Here is a 13098-nt window from a genome sequence, read left to right on the forward strand (position 1 = left end):
GTGCTATTGCACTCCCGTTTTCGTGCATCGTAAACAATGCACCACTTTGCGCCATATTTACAAGTGACACATCTAGGCAGATGCGTCACCTTGTAAAGCCCTGCGCTACTTTATACCTGTGTCAGGTATAATGTATGCTGGGAGGGCGTTCCAATGTAATAAAGGGTCATTTATGCCAGCCTCATGGCAGGTGTAAAGGTCACACAGTGCCATAGGCACAGGCCTACCCCATGCATTGCTAGAGTTGCGTCATGCTTGCGACACAACTCCAGCAATGTGTGAATTTTGCACCAACAGATATGTCAGGACACCTGACATATCTGTCATTCCTCGTGACATGGACGGCTGTACATTAAATACTGCGCATCCATCGTGTTGCAAGGAGTGTGCAGTGAAAACTGTTGCATCATGTTGTAAATTCATACTTAGCTTTGTATGGCTTCTTGTAACTTAATACATCTAACTTAACTACTGGAAGACGTGTCCTGCTGCCTACTTAATTTATGTACAACACATCACTGTTTTATTGCAGCGATGCAACAGTTTTCGTAAATGAGGCCCTGAGGTGTTAATGCAACTTCAGCAGACATCTGTGCCCTGTGCAAGCACGCACATTCATAAAACGGTCCTGAAGTCTTATTTTTAATGCACCTTGTTGCCATTCTAGATCCTGTTGATATCTATAGTATATGAAGAGAGGGTGATAGTCTTAACATTATATTAGACGCTTTAAATCATGCATCTCTTGTGCTTCCCTCCGCATTTGTAAACACGTCGAACTTCATTGCAGAGGCATGTGTGCCATTACGCTTCTGCAGAAGATTGATGAGAACTGCACGCCACCTGAAGATACAAATAATGGATGTTCCTGTGTTTTTGCGTTACAGCATAAAAGACAAAACGCCCATGACGATGACTGACTTACAGATATTTCACCGAAACTGCACGCAAGATTTATTCAACAAGTCCTGCAGCCTGGGCCACGATTTCGAAGTGATAAACGCGGCTGAAACCATCATTGTCCCATCCCTGATTGGAATAATCTGTTCAACAGGATTGATCGGCAATATCCTCATTCTGGTAACAATAATACGGTAAGGGGCGTGGCAAAACTACCATACCTGTCAGTTGAAAATCTTTATTTAAAACCAATACTTTGCTTTTTCCCATTTTTGATATGAGTGTAATGAGTAGGTGGCATATGTCCTTGAGCTATGATATTTAATGTTTTTGGTGCACAGTGCTTCTCTTATTGGTTGTGGAAGTCTAACTTGGGGCCCTGTCGTGATGAATTTCACTGAAGGGCCGAGTGCCAGTTTTCTGCACCCACGGGGGCTTATTTATGAGAGCCCTGTGTCCCTTTTGTAGCAGCTAAAGTGTTACATGCATAACTCAGGGCTCGCATTTCGATATATGAACCCTCTCAAAGCCACCCTGCATGGCTTTTAGTTGCATCATATTCAATCATGAATATGGTGACGCAGCGCAAATCGCTTTGCCTTACTCTGCACCCAGGAGGCGTTCCATGGCATTGCAGTGGATTTTCCCAAGCAACACCCATGGAATTTGACGTTGCTCCAGATTGACAAATTCATGTAAACTTGGGAAAGCGCCACATCTGTATGCCTCCTAGGTGAGGCGTAACAAGGAGAAATATGTTTATTTCTCCTTGTCATTTTCTCTTTCTATGTGTGCTACTTTCTGCAGCACACATGGAAAGAGGAAAACACCTCTTAGGGCTGTGCAGGAAGGTACCCCTTCCAGCACAAAAACAATCCTGCATGCAAGGGAGGCACCGTGGCACCATGGTGCAAGGGTGCCTATGTTGGCAGTAGGCTGCCGAAAGGGTGCAAGGGCAGGGAGAAACGGCAGGAATGTACTTTATTGCTTATGTATGGGGCATTCCTGTACTGTCTCTTTGGCTTGGGGAAGCGCAGCAAGGTGCCTAGCTGCACTCCCCTGTGCTAAAATCCCACACATAAACCCCACAAGGCATAAAATAAAAAGTGCTTTATTTTCTGACAGAACAGCTCAGAAACAGAAACAGGCAAACTTTGGCCACTGTTTCGTAACTGTGCAGAGTGCTCCACCTTTCGGATACAGTCCATCTGGGATGCTTACCAGCCCTTTGCTCCCAGTTCCTGTCTGGATATTACCGGTCAAAGAAACATATTTACATATGGAGCCATATTTTTGAGTTATTCACCTATGCCTTTGACTAACGGCTTGTTAACCCCTTCGATGCTCATGACGGAACGGTTCCGTCATGAGCGTCGGTTGGCCTGTGCTCATGACGGAACCGTTCCGTCATGAGCCTGTTGGCTCATTAGAACCGTTCAGCACAGCGCAGGAATCTGCGCCGCGCTGATGTGGTTAAAGGAATCTTCCCTTACCTATGAGCTTTTGTGCACTCAAGATTCAACTAGATTTTGTACTAGCTTTGAAAGAGTGCTAGACTTATTTGCTTATATATGGCAAATCACTTTTTGGAATTTTTTTTTCAATGTAGCATAAAAATATTTGTATTACTTGTTCAGAAATGTACATAAATATTCCTTATTGGCGTCCTGACCTCCCTAAAAAAAGAGATTATTCCATTCCATATTTCATTCAATCTAATTACAAAGCCCACCCTTCTTGCGTATACAGTTTCCCGCTTAAAAATTCTGTGCATTATTATTTAAGCATTGGGAGATTGTTGGTATTACTGCTGATTCCCAGTTAGACAAAATTAATGATCTTGCAACCAAGGTAGAAATAATAATAAATTGACGTTGATGTAGAGTAAAAGCGTTTCGAGATTCTACTTGACCTAAGAGAGCTGTAGAGGCCTCGGGAGGAAGATCGACTGCCAGTGTTCTTCCACCTTCTGAAAAAAAAATTCCTCAAAAGTTCCTAACCTGGGTACATGTAAACCCCACATGTAGCCAATCTCCTATTGCCTGTTGACATCTAAAGCATAGAGGATAGACTGCTGGATACATTTTATGGAGTTTGGCCAGAGTGAAATAAATCAGCCATTTACTGAAAAGGCCATCCTCCTTAAATTAGCTGCTCTTACCGCTTTACAACTCATTTTATTGAAACTTTGCCATTGTTGAGAATTGAGACGACAGCCCATTGACTCTGAGATTTCTTCTAGGTGGTCTAGTACCATTCTCTCATTCAGTAGATCTAAGCTGTTTATACCAATTCCCAATTCTTCTAACTTTAAGTATAAAATGAGCTTTGATTAGAAGTAAGCCTTTACAGCTATCCAAGTTTCTTAATCCCAAACAAAATGTATTTATCTGGAAATAGCTAAAAAGAGACATCTTAATACTACTATTTTGCTCCCTAATTTCCAGCCAGGTTCTCATTTTATCATTTAAAAAACAATGCTGAAGTTTAAAAAACCCAGGTGTTGCCCAAAGATGATAAGTACTAATAGATGTGCGAAGTCTGAAGGAGAGACATTCAACTAATCTCAACTGCGGGTGTAACCAAGGGATATCGAATGTCTCCCAGACCTTTTGGAATTGAGAGGCTATGATCCTGGGAATTTTGTACTGTGATTTCCTCTGAAACTTACGGATTCGCAGGAAGGGAGCGAGAGCAATCTCTATTTCCCCTAGCATTAAAGCCAAAAAACTATTAGCGGGAAACATCTCTTCTGAGTCGCTGTAATTTAACCAATTAATGATTGAGGCTTGGTAATATAATCGAAAATTAGGTAAAGCAAGACCCCCATCTTCGACGTCTAGTTGTAAAGTTTCTAATTTCCGTCTTGAATTTTTACTTTACCATATAAAACATCTTATTTCAGAGTTAATTTGCTCAAAGAAGGACTGAGAGACCTTAACCATTAAGTTAGAGAATAAAAATTAAAAAAGGGGTTGTATATTCATTGTAATGAGTGCCACTCAAACCATAAATGTTAGGGGAAGGCCCTTCCATTGAGCTAGCAAATTACGCATCCTATTAAAAGTAGGAATAAAATTAAGCGAAAACAAATCTTCCAGATGGGATGTGACAAATATTCCCATATTCTTATAGATTGAGATGTTGGGCGTTGTCCTTGCATTGAGAGAGGCAAAACAGCTGGGGAGCAATTGAAAAAAAGGGCCTCTGACTTTGCATGGTTTATTGTGTATCCCCCAATAGCTGTAATTTCACCTATTTTGGCTAGAATGCGCAGGATGTTATCTTCTTTGGCTGCCAAATACAAAGCCATGTCGTCAGCAAACAGCTTAAGTTTAGCTGAGCCAGGGACCGGGGGTAAGATGGAACAATTCCGCCTTATCGCACAGGCTAGAGGTTCCAAAAATAAGGAGAAAAGTTTTGGAGAAAGGGGGCAGCCCTGCTGCATCCCCCGACTGATAGAGATATTACCGACCTTGTTCCCATTTATTATTATGGACGCCTGAGCGCCTAAGTAAAGATTTCTCACTGCTTGACAGAATTCAGCTGGAACCGCAAATTTATTTAAAATAGCAAATAGTACATTCCACTGCACTCTATCAAATGCTTTCTCTGCGTCCAACATAATAATGACTGCTTTTGATTTATTAGTGTTGAAATAATCAATTGATTGACATAAGTAGTGTGTATTAGTAGCTAAAAGTCTACCTGGGAAATACCCATTCTGGTCTCCATGTACAAGAGAGATAGTCACCTGAGATAATCGATAAGCAAGGATCTTTGAAAAGATCTTGTAGTCATTATTAAGTGAACTTATCGGGTGATATGAATTGACCTCATCCTCTGATTTACCTTTTTTAACAAAGCTGACTACTACAGCTTGCGTAAAAGAGACTGGGACCGGTTCGCCTTCCAGAATTTCATTAAATAATAATCTCAAAAAAGAGCTAAGCTGAGGTAGAAAAAGTTTATAAAACTCTATTGGAATCCTATCACACCTGCATGCTTTAGCAGAGGGCGAAGACATCACACAATGATTAATTTCTTCTGCAGTAATCTCCGTTAGTAGGCAATCTTTTTGCGCATGAGATAATGAGAGCAATTAATTCCATTAAGCCTCTTAGTCACTTCCTCTGTTGAGGTATTATGAAGATCAGAGTAAAGCTCCCTGTAATGTTTCAAAAAGATAGCAGAAAGTTCCTGGGGATTAGATGTAGATCTCCCATTGACTGGGTCTTTTAACTTTTTAATAGAACTCTAACATGCCCTGCGTTTTGCTGACCGAGCAAGATATCTACATATATGTTCATCATTTTTTCTTCAATACAGCGTCATGCGCTAGAATTTCCTTAGATATATAAAAGTCTTGTAGATTATATTTTGTTTGATTAAGCTTATTTTTATTTTCCCAGGAAGTTATTGCTAAATATTTAGCTGTGAATATCGAAAATAGTTTTTCTAACTGAGACCTTTCTTCATTCTCTTTTCTCCTTTTATACGCTTTATAAGTAATTACTTCCCCTCGAGAAAATGCCTTGAGAGCACCCCAAACTCAAAAACCGGAACTGTATCCATATTGCGTTTCAAAAACTCCTCTAGCATTGAGCGCATACAGGCCACCCACTGCTCATCCACTAGGAGAGACTTGTCCAATGACCATCTAAACTCTATTTAGGCTTGAGTTTGAATTTGGAATTGGAATTGGACCGAAATTAGCGCATTGTCAGAGAAAGGATTTTCAATAATCTCCGATTTAGTACTTAAAATAGCATGTGAAATGAGAAAAAATCTATTTGCGATGATGAATGATATCTCTTAGAATAACAAGTGAACTTCTTCTCACCGGTAAATTCTACTCTCCAACAATCAACCAGCCTAAAGTCCCATATCAAATCCTGGCAAACCCTGATGGATTTAGGTTTTATCTGCAGTTTCTGAGGTTGTGAAGAATCAATAGTTGGATCCATTAGTAAGTTAAAGTCCCTTCCCAATAACCATACATCCTGTTTGGGCCTTGGCAAAATTATATAGCAACTGGAGCGCCTCTGATGAGTATTTGATAGGGCCATATAAACTAATAAAATTGAATAATTGGTTACAGATCTTCATCAGTAGCCAAAGCCATCTAGTGCTGTTATTACATTCCCCTATACCTATTTACTCACTAGTATGGGTGTAGAAAAAGGTAGGGCCGATGTTGATCGAGAACCTTTTTAAGTATTGCCCGGCGTCAACCGCCTCTCATACTACTCGAATCTTTCAAACAAAGAGGCAGGCGCTGGAGACTGGAAGGCAGGAAACAGAAGTTTTATTCCGACGGAGCAGAACACGTCAACTCAGACAACAGGGTATCTTCTCGAGGTGCTCTAACCGCATCTCTGAGGCCTGGCCTCTTATACACAGGTTTATGGCTTTATTGCATGAAACACATCTTTGTCAATACTTTGATGTACGGAAAGACATCCTCGGAATCCCCACTCCAAGCCCGTTCCCACACACATTTACAGTAGGAGTCCCCACCCCGGTCACAACAGGTAATGACTGTCACGCAGCTGGGCATTCCGCCGATTCCCGGAAGGCATGTGGTTGATCGGAACTCATGGGGTGGGGGCTTTGATCAGTTGTGGATCCTTTGATGGGGAAGCTTCCTACTGTATGGGGGCAATAAATAGCATCCGCAGGGCCAGGTGGCGGCCTGGGAACGAGCGGGACAATCGGGCACAGAGGAAAGGGGGTTTTATCAAAGGGATACGGGATCATGAAAGGGATGGAGGGAGGTGTCGAGCTGGGAACAGGATGGGGTTCCGAGGCAGGGTTGCGTTGAAGAGGGGTTTTATGGCCCGAGCATGTGAGAGCGGGGGCTGTCAGCGTGCGGGGGATGTTTGCGAGGTTAGGAGAGAGAGAGAGACGCGCTGGCTATCGGCAGTGGGCAGAGAGGCCATGGCATTCAAAATGGCTGCCACTTACTCGCACGGATGAGCCTAAAATGGGACAAGATGGCGCCGATAATGTTGATGTTGCAAACTAGATTTTAACAGTCCTCCCTTTTCAACATATCTAGCCAGCTTGTTTAATCGATATCTATCTTCATCAAGTTCCTAACCTCGACATCGTACAATGCTCTAATGCGTTCTTTTTCGAAGTCCAGAGTCTTGGGGCAGATACAATTCGCACATAGTGAACACAGAGGCGGCAGGCATTGGATCCCTAGGCAAAACCCACATATCACAACAACAGGTATCAGTATAATCGTAAATAACCTCCACCCCCAGTTCTTCACAGTACTCCAGAACCAACCACCAAGCGACCATTCTTCTTGTTCCTGGTGGACTTCTGAGGAAAGTCTGTGGAGATGTTCAATGGCTTTGTACACTGAGGGTGAATTGTCCGGTATATAGGTGCAGCAGCTGGACCCAATGATATGGCATGCTCCTCCACGATCCGCTAGAACCACATCTAGAACAAGGCGGTTCTGGAGAGCCACCAGGCGAACCGCTTGAAGCTCGGCTGTATTGTTCGCAAGGATGCCAGTTGTAATGTTCATCGTTGTTTCAACTGCCTGGGTCAAATGTCAGATGGCACGGCTGTTCGCCATCGGGCCCCAGAGTGGAACAAGTCCCTTCATTGCATCGAGGAACTGTGCTCTGGTGGAGTCGGATTGCTCAATGTCCTTGGCTCGTTTTTGTCTGTGATGGCTCACTGGAGCCACATAGGTCGGAGGAAGGATGAAGGCGATATAACAGGTGCCCCCCAGCCTTTGGGGAGCCAGGTGTAGGCCTTTGTACCACAAACAAAGTACATGTTCGGAGAAGAGACAAAAGAGGGTGGATCAGTGGAGTCCAAAGTTCTGGTGATGCGGCAAGCGCTGCAACCTACCAGCTGTGTCCCAAGCCCTTCGATGCACATAAGGCCTGTGACGTTGATGACGGATAGGGCCACAGTCAGGGTGGCAGCTGTTCGTTTCCGGAGGTAGGAGAAGGTGGGTCTGGTCGGATTGTTAAACACCTGCATTTCAATCCGTTCTTTGACGGGGATGTCCATGTGGATAGAATCGTTGGATGTCTGTGGGCAGAAGTGTGCAGCAGTTTTCTTCGTTTGGTTCTGCCAGACCTCATGAAAGAAATGTGTCATAGTTCTGCTGGAGGTGGCATTATCCTTATAGCTTTCTTGCAAGAGGATCAGCCAAGCAAGGCAGGGGCCGTGAACTGAGAAGGGTGAAGGTATGAAAGGTATAGAATGTCCAGTGGCGTGGTTTAGCAACCCACAGATCCAGCAGTTGGTGGCATTGGTAGCAAGATTGTGCTGGTGCAGCAGTTGCACGAAGGAGTTGTCCCAAAACTCCTTACGCCTTTCTCGGAGTTGGGGTGAAAGAGAAATCAGATAATGTTCTTTCATTGTGGTAGGCTGTGCAGTGGTCAGGAATGTCTCATGAGCTGGTGCATTCTCTTCCACAATCCAGAGGGTGATCATGAGGAGGAGGCAAAAGAGAAGGGCGATAAAAAGTGCAATAGTCTTTGAACTGTGGATTTTGTCAGTCTTTGGGGTTCTGTAGCGAATCTTCGGATGTCCGGTTGCTTCCATCATCTTCGTGCCGGGTGCTTCCATCATCTTCTTATCGGGTGCTTCCATCATCTTCAAGGGGGCTCGGTAGCGGGCAGAACCACAAACTTCGTCTGGCTTCTCTCCTGACAGCCTTAGTAACGTTAGTCCACCGCTCCGAAAATTATGACTTAGTCAGTGATCTGCTTAGCCTAAGCTCCCTCCTTTTGTCGCAGGTTATACCCTTCTCTGGATGGCACAGTGGGATCGGGAAATTTTGCTAATTCAAGTGTCTCTGGATCAGGATAGCAGTTCAGAGATGGTCGGTCTTTGTTCAGGAGCTCTTCCTGGGTAGCCACGTCTTCGGTCATCGTCAGAGTCGAGGTGATTTTCTTGCAGTGGTGTGCATGCACCCAATTGCGCTTCCCTTCCACTCGAAGAGCTGTACGGGTGGTGATCAAGACTTGCCAGGGGCCCGTCCACCGGGGTTCCAGACTCTTCGCACGCTGGAAGTTTCGAATCAACACGAAGTCCCCAGGTTGGATGGTGTGCCCGGGACCCCTGGAAGCATCGGGAATGGCATGCAGCACCTGTTGGTGGATAACAGACAGTGTTTTAGTCAATTGGTACAAGTAATCAGACATTAGGACGTCCGGGACGTCATGAATGGAGGTCGGTTTTGGTGCAGACCAGACGTTCATGGTACGGCCGAAAACGACCTCGTAAGGTGTCAAGTGGTGTTTGGTGGGGGTGGAACGCATTGATAGCAATGCCAGTGGGAGAGCGTCTGGCCATTTCAGTCCTGTGGTAGCCACTATCTTAGCTAGCTTGAGTTTCAACGTGGCATTATGTCGTTCAACTAGTCCAGCAGATTGGGGGTGGAAAACTGCGTGGAACTTTTGTTTTACACCCAACCCCTTCAAGATGAGTTGGATAACTTCAGCTACGAAGTGGGGGCCATTGTCGCTCCACAAAATTCGACAAAGGCCGTAACGAGGGAAGAATTCCTTCAGTAGTACCTTTGCAGTGGCCATGGCAGTGTTGTCACGGGTTGGATAGGCGTCCACCCACTTGCTAAATGCGCACACTACAACAAGTACATACTTCAGGCCTTGGCATCTTTCTAGCTGGATGTAGTCCATCTGTAGGACTTCAAACGGATGATTGGGAACCCCAAACCCTCCCCGGGGTACTATAGTTCCTTTCCCAGGGTTGTGTTGCAGGCATATCAGACATTGTTGGACCAGACGTCTGGCGGAGTCTGCGATCTTGTCATTGTGCCAAACTTTGGAGACAAGCTCGGTCATAGGGGCTGATCCCATGTGTGCAGGGGAGTGTGCCATGGTCAGTATGGGGATCAGGTATGAATCGGGTAGCAACCATTTGTCCGTGTCTTTTGTCCGCCAGCAGCCTTCATCGTCTTTCAGTCCCACCCGTGCCCATTCAGTCAATTTGTGTTGCGAGTAGGCATGAGCGGATTTTGCGGATTGGCAATCCGCGAATTTGCGGATTTGCGAACTCGCAATCCGCAAAATCCGCGAATTCCCGCGAATTTGCGGATTTTTTTTTTTTTTTGTGTTCGCCCGTGTTTCTGCCAGTTCGCGAGGGTTTTTACAATTTCGCAATTTGCGAACTTACCTGTCGGGTCGCAAGTTTTGCGAACTTGTTGTTTCTACGTGTCCAACCTGTTTGGGACACTCTTCTTCATCACTGCCACTCTCTGTCACCACTGCCACTCTCTGACTACTCATGCCACCCTCTGGCCCACCCATGCCACCCTCTGTTTCATCACCACACCCTCTGGTTGTCCAGTGTACATTATTTTCGGCAAAGCAAAGCACACCTTCCCTGCCTCAAGTGACCTGAATTAATTTGGGGCTGATTAATGTGTCACAGAATATTTTTTTAGCTGGCACCTGCTTCCTTAGTGCGCCCTGATTAGTGATCTTTTGCACTTGCTAAGTGCTTTCATTGTTGCAAAATTAGTTACAACACCTGCCCTGCCCCAACTGACAATAATGAATTAGGGGCTGATTAATGGATTTTAACTTCCAGCCTGGCTCCTGCTTGTCTCCCTTAGCTGTAATTCATGACCTTTGTGGCATATGTGTAACTATTCTGAGGTTCAGAGCAGGGTCACATAATAGTTTCAACTGGCAACTGAACTCTGGAGGGGCCCCTCAGGAAGCACTACAGGAAATGGCTACTAATGATGTGCCTGAACTTTTGAACCTGGTAAGTAGTTACTTTCAGTTTTGCTTAGATTGTATTTCTGCAATTTCGCACTTATTCGCGGGGCGCGAACTCACGCGAACAGTGCGAGCAGTGCGAGCAAAATCCGCTGCTCGCGGATTTGCGGATTTTGCAGGAAATTCGCAAATCTCGCGGATTGCGGATTTCCCGAAAATCCGCAAAATCCGCGAGCGGAACGGATTTTCCGCCCATGCCTAGTTGCGAGCTGGACATTTGAATGTCCCTAATAGTTTCTCTAGCGTCTGTCCATTTTTCTGCTTGTGACCTGGTCACGTACATGCGTGTCGTCATCCTATTCTCAGCTGTGGTTCGGGCAGTGATGTCGGCCAGTGCATTCCCCTGTCCAATGATGTCTGTCACCTTTTTGTGTGCTTGGCATTTTATTACTGCAAGTTGTTTGGGAAGAAGGACTGCTTCAGTTGAGGCGGAGACTTGATCTCCGTGTAAGATGGGGGTGCCATGGATCAGGAATCCCCTCTCCTTCCAAAGGAGCCCAAAATGGTGAACCACCTCGAAGGCGTACTAGCTGTCGGTGTAAATGTTTGCTGTGGTTCCTGCTGCCAGGATACATGCTCGTGTGAGGGCAATCAGTTCTGCTGCTTGTGCAGATCGTTGTGTGATGCGGGCTGTCTCTACTACATTCCGGGCTGTGGTAACTGCATAAGCAGCTGAGGTGGTGCCATCGGGGAGTTTGATGAAAGAACCGGCCACCCATAATTCTCCGTCAGGGTCAGGGAAAGCTGTGTCTCTGAGGTCGACCCTATTCCTAGTCTGTTCGTCTGTGAGGGTCACGCAGTCATGTACAGGGGACACATTGGGATCGTTCTCTGGTAGGGGTAACAAAGTCGCTGGGTTCAGTGTGGTGCATCTTTTCAGGGCGATGTGGGGTGCAAGCAGAGTCAATTCGTATCCAGTCAGTCGTGCACTTGTCAGGTGTTGCGTCTTAGTCTGGTTCAGGAGGGTGTCAACCGCATGGGGTACTAACACCGTGAGGGAGTTCGAGAGTACGATCCCCTCACTTTGTCGGATAGAGATAGCAGTGGCAGCTACAGCTCGAAGGCAGGCAGGCAAAGCTCTGGCTACGGGGTCAAGAGTGGCGGAGAAGTAAGTGCATGGTTGTTGCTTTGGGCCAATGGACTGGGTCAAGACAGACAAAGCACAGGTCTTCGTATAATCGGGGGTTCCTAGAACAGGGGCTGAGCAGAGGGCATCTCTTAGTTCTATGAAGGAGGATTGGCATTCAGGGGTCCAAGGGAGTGGGAAAGAGACATCTTTAGCTAGCAGAGAAAGCAGCGGTTTCACAATGAGGCTGAAATTCGGTAACCAGTGTCGGCAGAAGGAAGTGAGGCCTAGTAGGGAGCAAACTTGTTTCTGGGTCTGAGGGACAGGGGTCTCTAGAATGGTTTGGATTCGGTCGGGAGTAAGTTTCCTTCCGTCTTTGGACAAGAGGTGGCCTAAGTAAGTGACCTGGGGTTGGCAGAATTGCAGCTTCTTTTTGGAGACCTTGTGGCCATTTTCCGCAAGGAAGTGCAGGAGTTGGATGGTAGCTGTGACTGCAAGTGGGGTGGTGTCGGCCGCCAAAAGGATGTCATCGACGTATTGTATCAATACCACTCCATCTGGTAACTGGACTGCGTCCAATTGTCTCTTGAGGGCCTGCCTGTAGATGCTGGGGCTTTCAGTGTAACCTTGGGGTGCTCAATAGAATCTATATGAGCGGGCTTTTAGGGTGAAGCCAAAGAGGTATCGGCTGTCTGGGTGGATGGGGATAGAGAAGAAAGCGTTCTTTAGATCAATGACAGTGAAGGTGGTGGCAGTGGAAGGAATCAGGGTCAGAATAGCGGTGATGTCTGAGACCACGGGGTACTGAGGTACAACTACTTTGTTGACCTCTCGTAGGTCGATGATGAAGCGGTACGCTTTCTCATCTCCCTCTCCTTGCTTCTTTATGATGGGTAGGATAGGGCTGTTGCAAACATTGCTAACTACCACTCCTGCGTCTATCAGGGACTGAATAATCTTTACCAATGCCTTCTCGCCCTCGGGCGATATCTGATATTGTGGAAGTTTTGGGAGTATTGCGTCCTGTCGAACTGTTATGTGCACTGGGTCGATCATCATGCGTCCTACGTCCGAGTCAGTTTTTGCCCACAGATACGGAGGCAGAGTGTCAAGTAGGGACGAGTCAGCGTCAGTGATGGAAAACATGCGTCGGGAAGGACAAAGTCTGAGCAGAGCCGGGTTGTCGTACAGAAAGACCCGAACTCCATCTTACGAACACCTAATAGTGGCTCGGAAATGCTTCAGTAAGTCAAGTCCCATAATGGCGTCAGAGGTATTTGAAGAAAGCAAAAACGTTGTGTCAGTGATGTTATTTTCTAAGTCAAAGGAGATCGGTGAGGACAA

At 45.8% G+C, this 13098-nt stretch overlaps 1 protein-coding gene across 1 annotated transcript in view; it reads left to right on the forward strand.

Annotated features, from left to right (window-relative positions):
• Positions 1 to 893: 893 nt before the first annotated feature.
• MCHR2 (melanin concentrating hormone receptor 2) overlaps positions 894 to 13098 on the forward strand; it is a 637069-nt gene continuing 624864 nt past the window's right edge. Inside the window, exon 1 of the mRNA XM_086925251.1 lies at positions 894 to 1094. Coding sequence (XP_086781377.1) covers positions 907 to 1094 — 188 coding nt within the window. The 5' untranslated portion in view covers positions 894 to 906. The remainder of the gene's footprint in view (positions 1095 to 13098) is intronic.

Source organism: Lissotriton vulgaris, chromosome 6 (assembly GCF_964263255.1).
Source record: "Lissotriton vulgaris chromosome 6, aLisVul1.2, whole genome shotgun sequence".
NCBI classification, from domain to species: domain Eukaryota; kingdom Metazoa; phylum Chordata; class Amphibia; order Caudata; family Salamandridae; genus Lissotriton; species Lissotriton vulgaris.